The sequence below is a fragment of the Fistularia commersonii genome, chromosome 27, assembly GCF_037954325.1.
Source record: "Fistularia commersonii isolate RoL2024-O1a breed Wild chromosome 27, RoL_Fcom_v1.0, whole genome shotgun sequence".
In the NCBI taxonomy this organism is placed as follows: domain Eukaryota; kingdom Metazoa; phylum Chordata; class Actinopteri; order Syngnathiformes; family Fistulariidae; genus Fistularia; species Fistularia commersonii.
The window spans coordinates 1821476-1843047 of record NC_141310.1 but is presented as its reverse complement, the minus strand read 5'-3'; the positions used below and the strand labels follow the sequence as shown (position 1 = coordinate 1843047).

The 21572-nt window shown below is 42.6% G+C and overlaps 1 protein-coding gene across 2 annotated transcripts in view; it reads right to left on the bottom strand.

Moving 5' to 3' along the window:
* Positions 1-21572, bottom strand: part of tub (TUB bipartite transcription factor) — a 40235-nt gene that overhangs the window by 2119 nt on the left and 16544 nt on the right. For both annotated transcript variants that reach the window (XM_086175241.1, XM_086175240.1), the window contains exons 2-11: positions 15950-16001; positions 14737-14899; positions 13147-13284; positions 8377-8529; positions 7821-7942; positions 4165-4356; positions 3906-4018; positions 1422-1536; positions 795-893; positions 531-702 (exon numbers count right to left, since the gene is read on the bottom strand). In XM_086175241.1, the coding sequence (XP_086031367.1) occupies positions 531-702; positions 795-893; positions 1422-1536; positions 3906-4018; positions 4165-4356; positions 7821-7942; positions 8377-8529; positions 13147-13284; positions 14737-14899; positions 15950-16001 (1319 nt within the window). The remainder of the gene's footprint in view (positions 1-530; positions 703-794; positions 894-1421; positions 1537-3905; positions 4019-4164; positions 4357-7820; positions 7943-8376; positions 8530-13146; positions 13285-14736; positions 14900-15949; positions 16002-21572) is intronic.

Below are 21572 nucleotides of genomic sequence, written 5' to 3'. Positions count from 1 at the left end.
AAAAAACAAATAATAAGATCGCTGACCCCACTTGAGAATTTGGATGATGTTTAGGTATAAGAGTTTGTATGGGATAGGCTCCAGAATCACTGCAACTCTGAGTGCAGGATAAGTTGTAGATAAGGAATAAATGACTGAATGAATATCAACTATAACATCATGACTACAATTACCAAATACCAAATAGCCCAACATTGACCAGTAAAAAAGGAGTCTTTATAGGTTGCAAACAAGTATATGTCTTAATCCTGGACTATCTAATATGTATGCTACATACAAGGAATTTTTGTGTTTTGTTTTGAAAAAAAGCCATAAAAACTGAACAAACACAATTTTGATCAAAATAACTATAATTGCTATGATTAAGTATGTCATGTTTCTCCATCTGTGTGAAAAAAACACTGACCAATTTAGGCCTCATAGGTTATCCAACACTATTTAACAAACAGTTTTACTCTAATCCTAAGCACTGTCATTGAAGTATGCCCCGGTACATGCCGAATAACTAGATTTAGTCTAATCTGACTTACGGTCATTGTCGTGAATAATCTGGAAATTCTTGACAGAAGCCTGAGTGACCCGGCCATGGAAGTTGAGCACATACGACTGCGTGTCGTCGTTCCACACGGGCGTCTTGTTGTGGAGCTCAATCACACTCTCTGTGTTCTTGTTTTGCCACCTGGCAAGCAGAGACTCATGGTCCTTTAATAAAGACAAGAAAAATACTTTTAACTGGGCTTGATTACACTCCCGGGTCGATTACGTGTTTTTTCAGGCAGCCACGGGAGACGTACGTTTCGTGGGCGAATCGACACTCTTTCGTGGTCCATGTTCATCCCGGGAATGATGACGCTCATTTTTCGAGGGCCTTTGAACCCGAGGACATTGGTTTCCTGGGTTGGAAATAAAACCCCATACTTATAGCTAAAATAATACACAGCAACTCCCATATTCAAATATGTTCCATTTTTCACAGTTCAATCATGAAATAATGTGTTACATCATTTAAATAGTTTGTCAAACATAAGTTAAACCTAGATATCAATGTGATAGTTTAAAATGTATCTATGTTACATAGATCTATGCATGCACTCAGAAATGATGGGAAATGGTCTCCTCTGTCATGCAAGGCTCTAACCATCGAAAGCAACCAGGGATTCAAAAGCCAACTTTCTGATAGGGAGGGACGCCCACTCTATCAACCGACTTGTTTTTCAGCGTCACGTATCTTGGATGACGGGCTCGGACTGAACATCGAGTGAAGCAACTTGGATGTTAGTTGTAATCAAACACAAATTGGCTGTACAATACCGCTTCTTTAAGGAGGCGTTTGAAAAGTACTCTCTGTACTTTGAGCGATTCCCTTCATTTAGTCACTTTATGATCCTGGTTGCCGTCATGGTGGTCCTGATGAAACTCACGTAACAAATTGCTGCCAGTTCTTGACGCAAGTTGCTGTCTTCGAGGGCGGTGGTGGTTTTCAGGGGGTTCAAGCCGCTGTCATACACTGTGAATTTGGTTCCCATGAGATTAGACCTGCAGGAAAGACACACCAACGCATGGATATGACTATTTGACCATTCGGCTATTCGCCACGTGAATGAACGTGTCAGGAATAACTGTTATCCTGCAATACATAGACGGATGGATGGGTCGATGGATGGATAGATGGAACGGTTCAATTCCCGCCTCCTCCTAGTGTGTCAAAATATTGTTAAACAAGCATTCTACTGCTCATGGTTGATTCATGATGGGTTCATTGCAAAGAACAAATTTCCCCATGAGGGATTAATAAAAGATAAATTATAGATAAATAGACACACACATATGCATGTAGAATGAGATGGATTAAAAAAGAAAGTTTCAAAGCTCATGGCTGAGCTGTATGTGACTTAATCAACATACACATTTAAAACAATTGAAAGAATAATGAACAAGTAACCCTCCAAGCCACCAGTGGCATTACCGCACCACCTCTCTCACTGTGTGTGCAGCCAGAGGAGTTCAGGATGGACCATCAAAAATAATAATGATAAAAAGAAAAAGCATATGCACGCACATGGGTATTTAATAATCCGTATTACATATGGGACATAGAAGCATCTAGAGAAGGGTGAAACACCCAGTGACGGCACCATCACCATCCAGAAGAAGCACTATTCCAACTTAGATAGAGGAAATAAATAAGGAAGTCATTCTTCTAATGGCAGTGTGTGACCTGTGTGGCCTCTGCCTGGCTGACACCCCAAAGATTTCCTATTTAATGAGAATTTCCAGAAAGCAAAGCTTGCATGGCTCCAGCGCTCTCATTACATGTCGGCAATAAGAGACTGAAATAAAGGCACTTCTCCTTCTTTAAATGAATTGCAGTGGAGGGAAGAATGAATGGATGTTAATTAGTCAGCAAGGAAGTGCAGCAAATTCACTGATGTCCTGATGTATTACGTCTGGGAATACAGAGATTCTTTGTCCCCTGAGCATTTGTCAGCCCATGTGCCCTGTTTCTGTGATTTATGGTGTTCGAAGGCAGCGTTCTCTCAAAAATGTAAATGAATATAAATGCCTCATTGGAAAAACATGCAAGGATGACAGAACTGGTTGTTCTTTGTCACATATTTTTTCACAGCCTGGTTGTTATACAGAAACCAGGCTTGTGTTTGATATGCAGGATAAAATGTGTTGTTTTTTACATTTTTTTTATGCTAATGATCCTCATTTTAACTCACACATTATTTCATTTTCCAAAAAAAAAAAAAAAAATATATATATATATATAAAGTGAAAAAAGAAAGTAGTGTTGTTGCGAAATTGTTGGAAAATGTATTTTCCAATAGACAGGCTTGAACTAACCCCTATGTATACAAACATAGGGACAAATATAAACAAAGATTGGATGCTCCATGGATGGATGAATGGATGGATGGATGGATGGATGGATGGATGGATGGATGGATGGATGGATGGATGGATGGACGGATGGATGCCCCATGTGTGATTAGGTCTCCTCTGGTAAATATGATTGCAGGCGCAGCGGTGAGGTCCCGTCTCTTCACCAACACAAAACGCAACGAGGCGGAAGAGCTTCTCCTATCAGAGTAATGCTATTGCAGGCACGAGTGAGAACTGCCACATTAAAGCAGTTGTTTGTAATTATTTCAAAATAAAATATCGACAAAATAAAATGTTGACTCTCTAGAGCGCCTACTACCAAACATTAAAATGAGACAGGGTAAAGGACTTCATCTTCCTCCCATGATAAATTGACGACTTTTAGTCGCTCAAAACAGACACTCTTTGTTTGAGCATATCCTTGTCTGTCATGTTGAAAATGCTGTGCTTTCTTCAGCAACTTAATGTCTTTACCTCCCTTTTTTGTTTTATTAACAGCAACAACACCTGAGGGGTGTACACTGACATACGTAGGTTGGTGTATTCTAGTATGAAAATGTATTTTCATAGTTAGAGGCACTTCACTGCAGACCCCTTGTTTGTTGTTCCTCACTGAACCCAGCCCTCTCCAGGACGCGCTGCAGGCACTAGATGAAAGGTCACTCTTTCTTTAATTTCGCCCGCCATCGTTCAAATGGGTTCATGATTGCGAAGTGTGTCCGCCAACGGTCTGAGGATCTGAGGATGAAAGGCTGCACAGAACCGCGTTTGATTAAACTCCTCAAGAGTTTCCATACGGCCGCAGACGCAACCTTTAACCAGCTACAAAAGGGTTCAGCGTGGCTCACTTCCTATGCCTTACTATGATGTGCTTCTAAAATAAGGGCTTTCATGGGCAGCCAAATAACGCAAACCCTTCTGAAAAGCACTCGTAATAGCATCGATCAACGATTCCAAATGATGGTTGCTGATGGATTGGAACGATGGTGGTTTACACTGAAATGGTGATGACTTGCCTCAGTTTGCCTATGAAGCTTTCTCCACCTCTGGAGAGATCGGTGGGGTCGATGGAGATGAGGTAATTCGATGTTTTACTCTTTTTCCTTTTCCTGCCCGCCAGTAGGAACACCTGTTGAGCATCAAGTGTTAAACATGAACCTTCTCAATTTTGGTTGTACAGTTTAAACGAAAAAAAAAAAGAAGTCCTACTATCATGGATAAATAAATAAAGAAAAACTAAGTATTTGGGGAATTATGTGCCAAACCACTTCTTACCTTCTTTCCGTCCTCTCTCTCTAGGTGGAGATAGTAGGTCGGATACATGCCTCGGTCCATGCCCTTCTTGTCCCTGGTGATTCGGCACTTCACCCGGACCCCCTGGGGCGCAGGTCGCAGGGAGAACTCCTCTAGGTCATCTACATCGATGCTCGGCTCATTGGCCGGCGGGGTAGGCGCCGAGGCAACTTCCTGCGGGGTAAAGACAAGACAACGCATCCAGGGCAGGGTCTCTCTTGAGATGATAAAATGGCGAGTGTGGAATTAAAATGGTCTTTCATTAGATAAGTAATGAGTCTAAAGATTTGGATCATCCATTGGGAGAGAAAATGAGTACACTGTGTCTAAAATAGGGATCTGGTACAGTGGCGATATGAAAGAGCGGGTCTGGAGGAGTGATGTTATCAGAGTTAAGAGGGGAGCAACAGGACTGGCTCATCTAATTTACCTGTTATCTCAACTGAGAAATGGAAAAATTCAAACGCAAAATCTTGCAGAGCAAAGGCCTTTTGAACATCGCGAGAGGTGTTTTTGATCACAGTGTCATGATGGTGTTACACCTAGAGTAGAGGAGTAGAGTAGTATTACTTTATTGATCCCGAAGGAAATTAAGGCTACCTATTATATTAAATCATTTACATATTACATATTACGTATTCTATTGTGTAATTTCCGGGACACGCCATTTGCATGAATAAAATGTGCATACATAAGCTGTATATCCAATAAAACATAATATTTATTTTCAAAGTGGAGGTGGGACAGCATCAGGGATCAGCTTTAACCTCTTGCTACGGTGACTGACAGGCTGACGGATGAGCTTAGACAGAATCTCCATCGACCATGACGTTCGCAGATGATATTTTGATCTGCAGTGAGAGCAGGGAGCAATGGGAGGAGAATCTAGACAGCTATAGGTAGGCCCAAGAGAGGAGAGAATTGAAGGTTAACCACCAAGAGAAAGAATATGTCTGTGGATGAGAGGGATCCAAGCAGAACAGTGAGGTTACAGGGAGTGGACTTGAAGAAGATGCAGGGTTTTAAGTTCTTAGGGTCAACGGAGCAATGGAGATTGCGGAGAGGAGGCGAACAAACACATCCCAGCAGGTTGCGGTGGGCGGAGAAAAGTGTCAGGTGGGATTTAAGACAAACAAAAATGAAAGGAAAGGTGTGATAGACAGAGGTGATATCAGCCGTTTTGCCTGGTTTTGAGAAACTGTGGGAACAACAGGAGGAACAGAGCTGCAGGCAGCAGAGATGAAGATGTTGAGGTTCTCTTTCGGAGTGAGGAGGATGGAGAGTATCGGGAATCACTCCGTCAGAGGGACAGCAGATTTGCTCTGATGACCCTGATGGGGACGGGCCACAGGAAAAGAAGAACAGTATAATATTTACTTTCTTACTCACCACTCGACGACAGTTTTGGTGCAAGCTGTTTACACTTGGGCATTAGGGGATGCCAGAGGTTGTATTTTATCACAGCTGCCTGCTCATATAGAGTTTTAATAGGGTGCTATTCTTTCCTAACTATTACCTTCATATAAACCTGCATTAAAAGGTGCCACTTAAGTTGGCGAGCTCTAAAAATGGCTGCTCATCCTAAAGAAGCTAAAATCAAATCTGGAAGCCTATGCTTTTTGTTCACGCGAATACATGTGTGGGGAGTACACTTGAGCATTTGGCCCGGCCTATGGTACAGTCTATAAAATGTTATACCCCTGAAACGCCAGCCTTCCTTTGACCATCTCCTTGATGTAGGAAAATTTACAACAATAATCAATTCTATTCTATTCTCTGTCCTGTAGAGACACTGGATAATGATAGAAAGGTCTCCCCCCCCCCCCCCCACACACACACACACAGCAGATGCCATTCATTTCTTCAACAGGTAATTACAAGGCCAATTTGATCATCAAATCTCAAATGATATGTCTCATCTTACTGAGTTTTGTTCCTAGACCATGGCAGATGGGTTTATTTCCAGAGTTTGCAGCAATAATCATCACAGTGGGATGATTTTTAAGAGCTTCAAACCATCGGATCAGCCCTTCCACAAACAGCAGGAGTCTGATTATATTCTGTTCTTTTGGATAGTTTGAAACACAAAGGAATTTATTTTCTAAGTTGAGCTTGTTTAGAAGATTGGAATGGATTTGTTGCTCAATTGGATTAACAGTTTTCATATTGGTTAGTGTTACCTGGCCTGAAGACTAACTGAATGTGATATTCCATCCAAAGGCTTGTGTATGCTCATGTTGAATCCATGAGTTATTGTTAAATTGGTGTTAAATGCAGACAGGGCTAATGTTACGCCAAGACCACCTAACTGTCACATCACAGGGTCCTCAGATTGAGCCTCTATCTACACACTAATGCCTTGCTATTTTATTTAAGGTGAACTACAGGGGCACTTGAAACTCAAAAGGACCTGGATTTCACTGGAAGCGTTTAAGATGACTTAAAGGCAGTGACGTCTGTTTGTAGCTGTTCTTTCAGACTCTTGTTTTTTTTTTTATGATTATGAACCAGAAATCAGGAAATTGATAGTGATTATTTCATAGTATAGGACTGTCTCAGAAAATTAGTATATTGTGATAAAGTTCTTTATCTTCTGTAATGCAATTGAAAAACACAAAAATTACTTTTTCATGATATTCTAATATTTTGAGATAGGATTTTTGAGTTTTCTTAAGGTACAAGCCATAATCAGCAATATTAAAATAATAAAAGGCTTGCAATATTTCAGTTGATTTGCTATGAATCCAGAATGTATCAAAAAAAAATTTAATTGCATTACAGAAGACAAAAAAGTTTATCACAATATTCTAATTTTCTGAGACAGAAAAGATAGCTGCAGGTCGTCTGATATTTCTTGTATCTCTGTTTTTCTAATCTCAATATGTTTTCCTGATTAAATAAAGGTTGGACAAAAAAATTAAAACAAATCCAGTGTGACAATTTGATTCAAGTCCCAATGCATGTTTTGTTGTTCATATTGACATATATGCTTGGAAATTGTTTCTGATTCAGGAATCTATTTTAGAATATTTTACTTACCCAAGGAGGGGATAGTTCCCCGACTGTGCTGTACACACAATCATTCCCATCTATTACATATTCCAGCAAATAAACGCTTCTTAATATGAGTTTGTTTGATTGCATAAATTATAGATTAACATTTTGGATGATTCATGTATAACTTCCAAGGTGTTTTCTCTTCAGCGCTCTAAAGTCGTAATCATCCAATTAAATAAACATCGCTACTCAAACTCCAGGAGGCCCATTAAAGGTCTCTCAGCAAATTTCTGAGATTATGAGTCTACCCTCATCCCCACCCACCCACCCGGCCACCCCTGTGTTGATATCATCAGAATCACTGGATGGAAAGTGGCATTAAGATGACACCTAAGTGACAAATAATGCTAAAGATTAAACGAAAAACCAAAAAACGGTCCGTATTTTCATTTTTCTGATGGATCTCATGACGGCGGGAAAAAGAGCTGACATCCCACGGGTACGATGCTGGAACCTGCTCCCGGCCGGGCAACTACCACAGAATCTCTGTTTTTGTCAGCGGAATAAAGACGTGTCGCTCAGAGGGTGGAAATGGAAAATGTCACGGGAGCGGAAATGTCCGCAGGCTTAAGTCCCTTCACCTTGCAGGACTTCTTGCTCGTGGCAGATCCCGGCCTCGTGTTGCTGTTCAGCTGCGAGGAACTGGAGCTGATTTCATCTTCGTCGTCTTCCTCTTCATCGAAATTCATGCTGCTGGATATACCTTCACGGAGAGACAAACATATAGAATTACCCACGTCTCACTGGAACAAAATATTCCTTGTGCCATGTTCTTGGAGTTTGACAGCAGCTTCTCAAATACAAGCACTTTCTGTCATTGTGAGAGTAAAAAATAACTGATGCAAATAGCTGCATTTAATGTTTAAACTATACAAATACAAAAATTTTAACAGTTTAAAGGTTGAAATAAAGAGTACTCATGAGGTAATCGGTTTAGTTGTTACAGCTGCTTCATAATACTGCAACAGACATTATCCTTCATCATGTTTCTATTTGTGGATAATTATTCTTTTGAGTTTTATATTCAATATAAATTTGACAAGAAGGCATCATTAAACACATGCATGGATGGTGAATGGTCTCCACTTGTATAGCACGTTCACGCTGAGCGGAGTGGCACGCGGTGTTGGACGGTACCTTTCTTCAGCATAGTCACTCGGAGGTCCTGCTTGCTCTGCGACTGAGTGCAGCTCATGACCGGCTCTCCCTCAGCCTCCTCTCCCGTGGGGTGACCCACCGTCAAGATCTGGATCTGCCCGTCCTCGGGCTGGGAGGCCAGGCTCTCCAGACCTGGCGGGGCAAACACATCCACGCCTGTTTCATTTGAATACTTTCGCTTATGTCAAAAAGAAAAGTCAATTTGGCGAGTGGACCACCGGAGCGAAATGGGTAAAACTGTCCGACTGACTTCATTACAACACATATTGTGGAGGTGTAGAAGAAAATAAAATGAAATAATTTTGTACAATGGACAAACAGGTCCCAGGTGAGGGACCAGACAAAGTGTGGCTCAGACGACCACCCGTGAAGAAGAAAATCATCGGACCCACTTTTCCCTTGCCTGCCCTTGCCAAATCCGAGACCATGGTGCTCAACCGGAAACGGGTGGAATGCCCACCCCCGGTCGGGGAAGAGGTCCTGCCCCAAGAGGAGGAATTCAAGTATTTCGGGGTCTTGTTCACGAGTGGGGGAAGGATGGAGCGGGAGATGGACAGGCGGATCGGTGCAGCGTCTGCACCGATGCAGACTCTGTACCGGTCTCAATTTACCGGTCGATCTACGTTCCCATCCTCACCTACGGTCACGAGCTGTGGGTGGTGACCGAAAGAACGAGATCGTGGATACAAGCGGCCAAAATGAGTTTCCTCCTCAGGGTGGCTGGACTCTCCCTTAGGGATAGGGTGAGAAGTTCGGTCATCCGGAGAGGAGTCAGATGAGGTGGCTCGGGCATCTGGCCTCTTGGATGCCTCCCGAGGGAGGTATTCCGGGCATGTCCATCTGAGAGGAGACCACGGGGAAGACCCAGGACACGCTATGACTCCAGGCTGGCCTGGGAACGCCTCAGGGTCCCCCCAAAGGAGCTGGACCATGGGTTGGGGGGGGGAGGTCTGGGCCTCACTGCTCCGGCTGTTGCCCCCGCAACTCCACTTTGGATAAACGGAGGAAGATGGATGGACGGATGGATATATCAGGAGTGAGTCCATTTTAGGGACAGCACATGCTAGATGTTCTGGAGATAAAGTCAGACTGAGATCATTTGAACACAGACAGAGAAGGGATGTTGAAGAGCTGGGTAGAAGGATGCTGAGGTTGGAGCTGCCAGGGAGGAGGTCTGAAGGAAGACGTATGGATGGATGAGATGGAAGTGAAGGAGAGCATGAAGTTAGTTGGTGTGAGAGAAGAAGATGAGGAGGAGGGGGTTAGATTGGCTGTGGTTACCCCAGAAGAACGGAAAAAGAAGATAAATCAGAAAAAAAAAAAATCACGTATTTTTTTGTCAGTGTTGCAGTTCCTTTCACAGCATCATCTCATTTCGAAGCGAATGAATTGTTCGGTTTTCTTTTGTGGGGCTGTGTTTTATGTTTTTAATCACAATAAAAGCGGAGTGCGCTGTCGGCCCTGGAACAAAGTTGGGTCGGGAGCCAGTTTGGAATTACACAACCCTTCCCTCCCCCCGAAAACAGTGGCAACCATAATTTCTTTAACCTCTTGGCATAGGACCACCCAAGGCAGTCATGATTTATTTCTAATAGCCTACCTCTCAATACAGCCGGCTAAAAGTGGCCATGTGCGCAGATTAAGAGGTATATCTTGTTCCACCCCAACCTGCCAGCAACCGAACTGAGGGTTAATGATTTAGAGATGGCGTTCAGTGAGCTGAGTCACAGACCAGTATGCCGTTTCAAAACCACCCGAATACAGAATGTACCAACTATTGAACAACTGTAAAAGCAGCAGACCGTAAGTCCTGGTCAGACTGATGGATATTTGTCCGAATGTAATTTTGGTAAAATCTACACGTCGGAGATCATCCAGAAGATGTTCTTGAAGCCGTAATGGGGAAAGATACACCGACTTCAGAAGTAGGTAGTCAGGGATATGAGATCATTCATTCGTTATCTGTACCACTAATCCTGCACTCAGGGTCGTTGTGGGTGGGAAACTATTGGGAATTTTCCGAATTATTCGGAAAGCACAGTCGATTGGAACTAAAGAAGCCTCTGGGGTGAGAGGTGAAACATCTTAAACGCAAGAAAACCAAGTCCAGTTTCCTACGAGAAGATTTTGACAAGAATGCACCGCTAAACCTCTCTCAAGTGTAAAGTCAGATCTTCCAAGTTTATTTCCGGTCTTCGGAAATGTAAGAGCATTTTGGAAACATGACGCATCCATTTATCTATTTATTTATTTTCTAGAATAGAAAACATCGGCACCGGTTTACCTTCTCTATAACGTTAACTTTCGTGGTGGTTTGTAAAAAGTCACATATACTGTATCACGTGTTTTAAGGGTATTACCGTTCTTTATTTCTGAATGTAATAATCCAGTAATTTTACGAAAGAAAGTCAGATGAGTAAGCACACTGATGACTACATGTATGCAGCCATGTAATCAAGTGCTGATTAAGTTATGCAGAATTGTGGAGAGTATAGTTAATAACACAATGAACAAGCGTTACACTGGAGTCCTTTGCTGCAATTTAAGGTTCTGTCACCAGATGGCATTAGGCAGACTGGAAATGCCCCAGTCCTCACACAGATGAATTGTATTTTATTCCTGCGATTCAGTCCTCCACTTTAGCGTTCTTTTACAAAATGGACTGACCGGCTAATATCTCTTGCTGTGCAATGAGATGCTTTCACAGAGCTCAATGTGCTTGGCATAATTATCAAATATGATGTTCGGAAGAAAGATTTCCTTTCAGCTGCAGCGAAACAAAGACCTTGCGATGACAGAAACCGTCATTCCAAGGTGCCTTATCATATAGAATTCCCGCCCCTTTGGATACGATCTTTAAATATCGGTTGAAATATAATATTGCTTTAGTATCTATGACTATTTGACTATGTGACCAAGCAGGACGAGTCGCTGTGCAGTGCTGCGCGGATCTATCAGGCATGTTTATCCAGCCTTGTGATATAATTAAAAGAAATGTTTCCATGTGTGTGGGAGGGACCTGCTGACTCTCCTAATGAACACTAACTTTTTCTTCTATATTGACTTAATAATTGTAGATTATGAGTTATGTTGTTTACTTGTTCACTGTCGTTGCAGAGTAATAACTTTCTATGCTTGTATGCACACCTGGGGGTATGGAGAACAACATTTTTGATTAGACTGCTTCTGAATAGGTTCCAAAAGAAATCATTTCTTTCATATTTGACATATAATACTATGGCCCCCACTAACATAGTGATTTAATCACATTGTGGTTCCAGAGCGCTTTACACCGGATCACGTTTACACATTCACACACCAATGGTGGCAGGACCGACCAGACAGACAAGCAGACATGTCAGGAGCCAGGGATCGAACCGCTAATCTTCTGAGTGGAATCTAAAAACCAGCGCTACAGGTGCCCCTTTCCACCCTTTTCTATTTTACTAAATAGGAGATCCTTCGGGGTCTTTTGATTCCACATTATTCGCTCACTAATTTTATTACATAATATATATATCCATACACTTAAGTACATGTGTGTATATATATGCGTACATATGAATATATATATATATATATACATACATATATACATATACATATAAACACACTCATACACACATACACGCTTAGTATACATACACACAGACACACACACACACAGACACACACACATGTATATTGATGGCTGGAATGCAAAACCTCCTATCTGCAAATTTATTTGATTTTGGATTTTTGCATTGAATGGTGAGAAATGGGATGGCTCCATATTTTCAGTCTATTTGCAAGGTAATCCTGCCCTTTCTTTTGCCATAAATGTCACATGACTAAACTCCTATGTGCACAATAAAGCACAAAAAATGGAAAAAAAACACCTATCTGCATTGTCAGTGGTAAAAATACATGCTATGTATTTTTAAATTATAACATAGAAATATGGTCTGTGAAGAATAGAATATCTTTAACAAAGACCATACTTTATCAAATCAAAACATTTTTTTCATTTCCTGAAAAAAGTGTGTTTTTTTTCAGATCGGAGGTTTTACATTCCAGCCATGGATATATACATAAACATGTTAAATATTTGCATATATATAAAATCCCTTTGCAACCAATCTCGGGTACAGTGTCTCCATCTGCAGTATTGTGTGTCCCTCAAGCTCTGCATTTCTACCAGAGGTCTGGAGCCTCAGGATTTTCTGTAACTCGGGGGGAAGAGCCTTTTCGTTACAGGGGCCGTAATGCAAGGACAGTCCTTCCTTTGACTGATGGCCAAATTACTCAGACTTAAATTGCAAGGTGAATAACTTTTGTGTCGAAGTACTGCCAACTCTTCCAACCAATATCCTTTATCAAAAACGCTCCTGGCTGGAGAGTCCTTTTCTCTGCGTAACGGTTGAGAGATTAGTTATATCTCCTCTTGTGCCGCAGCAGGAGCATGAACGATTGCAGCCAGATGGGTTCTAGGTTGTCTCTCTGGCATTTGTTGCCCCAAATTCAAAAGGCAACCCATGGTCGGCGGATTGGAAACAGCGGGTTGAATAAGACAGTTGGGATTTTGCGTGCTTGTCTTTGACAACGGTCACTGTTAACTGCTTTATTGAAATTGTTAAGTGAAGCCAACGCACTGAGTCCATTGAAATCATGTTTAGACCGTGTTGGTTTTTTTTCGGTTGTCTTGTCGCCGCTCACCATTGCTGACTTCTTATTCAGCCGGTCAGTCGGTCTTAATGGCGGCGCACTGACCTTTGTGCTTTCCCTTCCTCTCCTTCTTGCCGCTGCCCGTCTGCGGTGTGGAGCTGGCCGATGCTCTACCTTTTTTGGCGGAGCGAGGTGGCTGTGGGTCTGCTGTGACCTTCACCTCCTCCTGTTCAGCTTCTTGCACTAAACAAAGGGATGGAACAAGCCGGCAACACAAAACGTGATTTCAGAGAGGGAGCATGCAGGACTGCTCTTTAACATACCAATAGACACAAACCATACAACTGTAAGACCTCGATTTTGTAGATAATTTGGCGCTAGTGTCCCAAGATCATCATGACCTACAGGACACGACTGACATGGCTATGCCAAATGGATTTGCCCATGCACCCATCCCGACAAGATTACTGCTGTTTATCAACTTTCCAAAACCCGCACTGACTTTTGTTAAGAGGTACGTTAAAGTGCTGCAATTCACATCTGCCTTAGAAGGATCTGTCAAATCTTTTGGCCAAACAAGATCATAAATGCGGTGCCGGGCAAAAAGATCAAAGAGATCAGAGATCATTTCTCTGCGATTGGGTGCAATTATTTTGGTTCCCTGGAACCAAAAGGAAAGCGGTAGACCTGGGCGCCATAGAACAACATGGTGCCCGGGTCTGGTCCAGAGCTGAGGAGGGCGGGTTATTCATCGCCACAGCGTCAAGTGATAGCAGATGACCAGGAGTGCCGAAGAAGCACCACCGCAACTTCATACCCCATCAGAACCAATAGAGGATAAATATATATGTTATAAACGTAGTCATAGATAGGGAAGATGTCATCATCCTACAGATGAGATCAGGTGACTACACTTCCTTTCATTTAAAGCAATGAAGTAGATTAATCCATTCGGGTTGACATAATAAAGGCCTTATTCCCCTTTTCAATCTCAATATTAACCTTTTGCAAGCTGACATTTTGCCAATGCCTCCCCCCCCCCGTCTCTGGGACTAAATGACAGTTCTTGGCCGTGAGCTCAGAGGCGGGTCCTCAGAACCGGGGATTAGACGGTGTTTCGGTGGATCAGCAGGCTTCATCAGTCACACCGCTGGCGGCATTTGCGCGAGCACCGCGGCGACGACAGAGATTAAGCCCGTTGTCAATTCCTGCATGAGCATTTGTACCAATTCGCCACTTTTGACTCACATTCGCAATTGTATGACTTCCAGCTGTTTGATTATAATGGTTTGTTTTGAATCCTCGGTGTGGGGTGAAAAATGGTGTTAAGATCCAATATCGTCAACTGAGTAATGTCAGCTGACTGACTCAGACCATTCCCTTCCTTTGCTGTTTCCAAACAAATTCTTTTCAAAGTGCTTCATTTAAACTGATTACTCCTCTCTTCCAATTTCCTTTACACGCGTCCCTTGTTTTTTTACACTGTGCCCGACTTAATCAATGTCACTCTGATGTCATTGCGCGTTTCCTACTCCGTATCCGAGGGATGCGGGATGTGTCGCTGGGTCGGGGCGGAACCCCGAGGCTGCCTTTCACTCCTTCCGTGTAAACAGGAAAAAATGTCGGACACGGCTTGAAGCACATCAATCCTGGCAAAAACTGCAAAACAGCCATTGCGCTTTCACTAATACTCACCATGGTAGATGGTGCTGTTGTTGCTGGTGAGATAGGACTCCACCAGCGGAGCCTGCTCCTCACTCTGTTTGGTCCGCCGGGCACGAGATCGTCCATCAACATTAGACTGGACCATTAGAGGCTCCTGCCTCTTCTTCTTCTGCTTCTGCTCGAGGAGCACTCGCTGTTTCAGAAATGGAAAAATACTCGCGCAAATGTTCAAGTGATTACGGACCCAGACTGTGCATCACTGCCATAGTAATTAAGCTTTCACTACTTTATTATAGCCTCAATATTTTAATACAAAAAGGCCGGTGTTAGTGTTCCACGGTGGCAGCAAAATTATTTAGAAGCCATTTGCCGGAAGATTTTTGAGCCTTAAAGAAGTACAAGCATTACGAGCTCCCTTGATTTGACGTCTCTCGGACGACAATGATCTGTCTACTGTTGTTGAAAAACAGCAGTAAATAAAATACGACCGAAGTATGAATTCTCATGCTTCGGCCCATCTTTAACGTAACATGCCGATCGATCACTATGACCGGTGAGTAATGCATTATCCATGATGCAACCATCCTTAAAATCACATTAAATGGATAAATGAGTTTAGGATTATATTATCAAACCATTCAGAATTGATATAAACATTTTGCTTAAATGGGAAACAGACCCTGAGGAAGGCCATTTAGTGGATATATTAGGAGGCTGCAGGAACACTGCTCGAGCCTCGACTCCAGAAAATACATAAGTGATGGTATACAGCATCATACGGCTCATATCTTATTCTATTTATAAAGAATAGTAGGTCAACAGTAGCAGCATCAAACAAATACAGACAGAGTGAGGTCAAGCAACTTTAAGACACAGTAGTGTAGAAAAGCCACGGGCTGCCATGCAGTCAATGTCATTTTCAGCCAATAACCAAGCATCATTTCCTTAAAAGTTTTTTTTTTAAAATAAATAAGGGAATACAAATCCTTTTTCAGTATTAAATCCATGCAACAGTGAAATCTCCCGGTTAAACTGAGGTTGCCTTGGGAATAGTTGCAAGCGCATGGCTGGCATAGAGCGGTAGGGAGATCATGATGACGATAACAGATACAGCGTGAAAATATATGCCAAAACCGCAGAAGATTAAAACACTTTATTCATTTTTCAACTAAAATCCCCTGTTTTCGTCTGAATACAGATGCAGCGTGAGATCTAGACTCTGCCTTTTTTACGCTGTGCTTACCTGTCTGTCTAATTTCTGCTGTCGGAGGTTGGTGCTCTCATCATCTAAAGTGCTGCAGGGAAAAGGGGAAGGGAAAGTCAGCATGTTGTTCTGACTTCAAATATAATTGAATGACATCTTACGTGTTTCTTTGAACACAACAGAAACGCTGATATTGCTGTGACAAACAATCCACATTCGCGCACGAAACACACACACACGGATAGAAATGCAAAAACTTCTCAAGTGCAGAAGTGGTGGTGCTCTCCTGTAAAACTAACCCAAAACAGGAGTTAACATAGAAATTGTTCATAATGTCCTCCAAATATCAGGTACAATACATTATCAATTACACATATATATATGAAATGAATTTATGTGACACATGTATTTTCAGGGGCTAATGATGTGCCCCTTTAGTTTTACAAGACAAAAGTAAAGTAATTGACTTAATGATACGAACATGAGCATGAATACTTTGACTTGGTTACAGTATGGTGTTCAACTTTAACACACATATACTGTAAGAAATCCATCTGTGTAGTTTTGTGGTTCCTTCAAGCTCTAGCCATCTACCAGGGGCCCCTGGTATTTCTCCAGCTTCTAGTGCTCATTTTTCCTAATGTTTTTGTCGCTTTGGATCGCAACATCCACCACTATGGCTGTCTGCCGCTGCTTGTCCGTCACCGCCATGTCTGACTGGTGCACCATCACCACTCTGTCCGACTTGAACTGGAAATCACAGGATCTCGACGTGGCCGTTCCAGATCACCTTCCAAGAACTCTGGGATCTCCAGCCTATACTCCAAGCAGATGTTGCTGTGTACCATGTAAGCCACCTGATAATGACACTCCGTGACTGCCTTTCCTGCCAGCATCTTGTACCCAGCTGTTACTGCTGATTGTCTCAGGGGGGCCATCTTTTGCAAAGCCTTCACCCGTAGGTGCGGGAGACCCCTACCGTGATCGATACAACGTTCAAGGCTCGCTCTTGTGCTGCCGTGATCAATGCCGCTTCCAGCCGCTGGTATGTTCTAAGAATCGAAATCGCCTGCTTTACCAATGGCCATTGTTTGACTTTTGGATTGCTTGAATTACCAATACATTCTCCTGAACAAAAAAGACTGAATTTATACTTGTGAGTATATTCACATTAGCGAAGCTGTCCTTTGCTGCCGGAAAAGCGGTGGGGTGATGCTGTGTCTTATGGATTTTTCACATTCACGATGACTCCAAACACACTAAGACTGGAATCGTCAACAGCGGCACACATTGTCACAGTCTCTATCTTCATCTAAGGGCGAGTTAAGTAGGGTGTCTTTATGGAAGCCTCAGTGAACATACGGACAGCGGCGTTTGTCAACAGAAGCACGATTGTGTTTGGCCTTGAGGAAAAAAATAAAATGAAGTGACATCTGGAACTGCTGTGTTCAGAGAACAGATACTTTTCTTTTCAAGCCACTTTCAGACATTTTGACGATGTGGGACGATGAAATGATCCGCAAGTCGTGGTTTGTTCGTGAGAGTGCGGAGAAATCTATAAGGGCACTGCTGCCCTTATAGATTTTGAGTTATGTGCAGATTGCTGGGATCACGTAAAAAAATCCTACCTTTTCAAGTGATGAAAAGAAAACAGTGGATGATGTAATCACAAGAAGGATAAATAAAAATTAATGTGGCCCACTTTCTTGGATTTAGTTAGTGGATGTGCAGCTCGGAGTAGAAAGCGTGAATTAAAGCATGAACATTGCTAAATGAAGGCGTCTGCTTGATAGCATAAACCTGTGGGATGGGCGCAAAAAAAAAAAAAGAAAGAATAGAAATTCTCAAACTCCCTCAGAGAATTCAAACTTGGATTTTGGTAAAGCTTTGAAACGTTTTCTTTTTTCTATCGTAGCTGTTTGCAAACCCCCATGACGACACTATAATTCCATTGAAGACTCCTCTCAGTTTTTTTGTAATATATATAAACTTCCCCAGACAGACGTGGGGAGTTTCTCTGATCATTAACTAAGGAAGTGGATCTGCCCAACCAACCTACACGTTTCACAATTTTTAGGCGATCTGATTCCCCTCCCTTTGAGAGCCTGATTGGCATTTTCTCCCACGTATGGTAAAATCCTTAGATGTAATTACAACAGGGATGTTAAACAGCGCTTTCGGCTTGTCCTTTGAAACCTAAACACCTCATCGCCCTCAGGTGAATCCGTGGATTATCTTCTTTTGAAAAAAAGGGTGAATGATCCTCGTAACCTCTCAACTCTCCTTGAACATTTATTCGCAGTTAACCGTTGATACCCAAAAGCAAGTCAGAGATTAGATTGACCTCTTTCGTATTCGGTGAACTGCCTTCAGAGATTTCAGAATCCACCATGACAACCGTTCCAGAATTCCAATTTGCAATGTTCATGAATCGAAATACACAAACACTGACAAACAAACCACAGCGTACACAAGATCACTATAATACACATATTCAAATTCATGCTCATTATCCCTGTTATGAAGATAATACTCTATTAATCACAGATTTGCATCTCAGTGCATCAATGCAACATCAATTTTGATTAAAGTTCCCTTTTTGTCACAAATTTATGTGACTTGAGTGACAAAGTGACTTGAAACTCAATGGGATCCAAAATTTTTGCTTTCAACGCCACAGGATTCGCCAAACTCCACCGGCTCTCTGAGCTGCAGGTTCCCACAGTGTAGCTTGATGTACTGCAGAAGTCTTGCTAGGCCTTAACCATTGTTATTTCTTTAAATTTGAATATTGAAGCTATTAACTACTGGTACTTTGGATCTTCGGTGACTAAATTGCACTTCTCGTGAGTCGCTTTGGTTAAAAGCGTCTGCCAAATGACTGTAATGTAATTAATGCATCCTTTCGGATATTTCCATGCAGCGCTGCGATGAAGCAAGTGGTATCAAGTAAAGGTCTGACGTCAGACTGTAAAAGGCATTTTCTGACGATGACTTGCTGAACAGATCCTTCTATCAAATACAACTGGATAATATCCTCCTCTCTGCAAACAGCGGTATTGACTTGGACCTTATTCGATTTGTCGATGCTCTGTGCCCAGACGTAATGGCATTGGCGGACACAAACGTTTCAAGATCAGCGTGGAACGGGTTACACTGACGAGCGTCCGAACGGTTTTAGCAAGGTGGCTTCTATTTTTCTACAGCGGCTCGGCCAGTATTTCAAAAATAGGATCATTATAACCTGTTTTAGTAATGAATAAACTTTATAAAGCTGAGAGTTTTCACCAATTCTAATTTCTAAAATGTGGACATCATCAAATGCACCAAGATTTTTTTTGTGAAAAGGATGTTAAGTGATAATTCCAATTAGTTGGTACAGGTAAGATAAAAGGAAACCACACACAATATGCATCTTATGTATCTTCCTTCGCATTCACGTTTTGTCTGTTTTTAAGATTAGTTCATTCATTCATTATCTATTCTGCTTAGTCTGAAGTCAAGGTGGCAGAGGGCTTTAGCCTGTCCCAGCAGCTGGTCGAGAGGCTCCCTCATTCACACGACATGTAGATACAAACAAGCATTCACACTCTCATTCACACATCTGGGCCATTAAGGGTCTCCAGTGAACCTCCTACTTGTTTTTGGACTGTGGGAGGAAATCGGAGAACCCAGAGGAAACCCACCCGGACATGAGGAGAACATGGAGACTCCACACAGAAAGGCTCCCTGCCAGAATGCGGCCAGGGATTTTATTGCTGTGAAGCGGAAGCGCCAACCACCGCTCCAATTTGCAGTTAAGATTCAAAGTTGAACTGAATAAAGGGCAGATCAAGAATATGCAAGATCCTTGTAACGATTAGCTAGCATGTATAGTTTTTTTATCATATTTAGATAGATTAAGAATCATTAAGTCGACTACAAATACAGTTTTCTCTTATCGAATGCTGGTACTGAAGTACAAAGAAGATCAGAAGGAGCTCTATTGGGCCTTTGCAGATCTAATAAAAGCATACAACAGGGTACCAAGGTAGGAACTGCGGTTGAAGTCTGGAGTGGCACATGAGTATGTCAGGTGGTGCAGGACATGTATGAGAGCTGTGTGACAGTGGCGAGGTGTGATACATCAGGGATCAGCTCTGAGCCCTTCTTGTTTGCTATGGTGATGGACAAGCTGACACTTGTGGTTGGACAAGAATCTCCATGGACTATGATGTTTGCAGATGACATTGTCATCTGTTGTGAGCGCAGAGAGCAGGTGGAGGGAAATCTCAAGAGGTGGACGTATGGGGATGAGAGGAATGAGGGTTAGCCGCTGAAAGACAGAATACATGGGTTTGAATGAGAGGAACCCAAGAGGAAGTGCGAGGCTACAGCGAGTGGAGGTAAAGAAGGTGGAGGGTTTTAAGTCCTTGGGATCAGAAGAGAAGAGGCAAAGAGACGAGTGCAAGCAGGTTGGAGCGGGGGGAGAAAAGTGTCAGGTGTTATAAAAGATCATCAGCCAGAAAAGAACAAACGTGTGAAAGACAGAGGCGGGACCGGCCATGTCGTATGATTTAGACATACTGAGGAAAAGATGTTGAGGTTCTCCTTGGGAGGAGAGAGGAGATTTAATGCGTGGAGTGAAAGAGAACAGGAAGTGATTTAGTGTGAGAGGAGAGGATGCAGAGGACAGGGTTGGATCGAGGCGGTGATTGGCATTGGCGACCCCTAAAGGGAGCAGCTCAAAGGAAAAGAAGTTCGAGTATAAATGATGACTACATCTTTTAAATTGCTCAAGTGGTCGAGCAGTCATCTTGGAACTTGAATCTGGAGCCAGACACCTTGTGTGTGAATGAGGGAGGGAAGGTTTGTAGTTCTCTATATCTGGCCCTGCGGTCGACTGGCACCTGGTCCGGGCTGCATCCAGCCTCTTGCTCAGCCAGGATAGGCTCCAGCGCCCTGGGGACCCTGACTGCCCGGACAGGTGGTATAGATAACGAATGAATGAGCGAATGAACTTTTAATATAGAAGCCAAAAGCGTCACTTGAAAAAGAAAAAAAGCAATTTCAAAGCAATTATGATGATTAATAACAAAAAATGGGCATCGATGAGACTGCTTTCCTCTCGACCGTGTTGCTTTTTGTTTCACTACTTTTCACTAAAACGCATTGCCCTGGCACAAATGAACACACTTTATCGGCTAAACGGCGGGTTATTAATTTAGCCTGACGCGACGCGTTTGTCTGCTCGCTCTGCGCTTCTCCTCTTCGCCCGTCCGAGTTCCCAACAATCCTGGCCTTTAATTTACGAGGGGATGCTGAGAGTATGCCTCCAGGAGAACCAGGAAGGAGGATGAAAGATGGAGAAGTGTATATCGACACGTCACGATCATACTAAGGACTGATCCGTCCGTGTTCACCGTTTATCTGTTGTGTCGCAGAAGCAGAAAATCACAATGAATAATACAAAAGAATATTATCATGTAAATCTAACACATTGGTTTTTTTTCTATCTTTACAGTGACGCAATTCAGGATCTCAGCAACCAATGATTTTCCTGCAAGTTCCAGATTAACAAAGCACCTTTCATTTCCATCCTTGCATTACGTTCAGGATGTTCAGGGGACGCGAAAGCTTTCACGTCTGCGTCCTGACACTGCTGTGTGTCAGACGTGGCGTG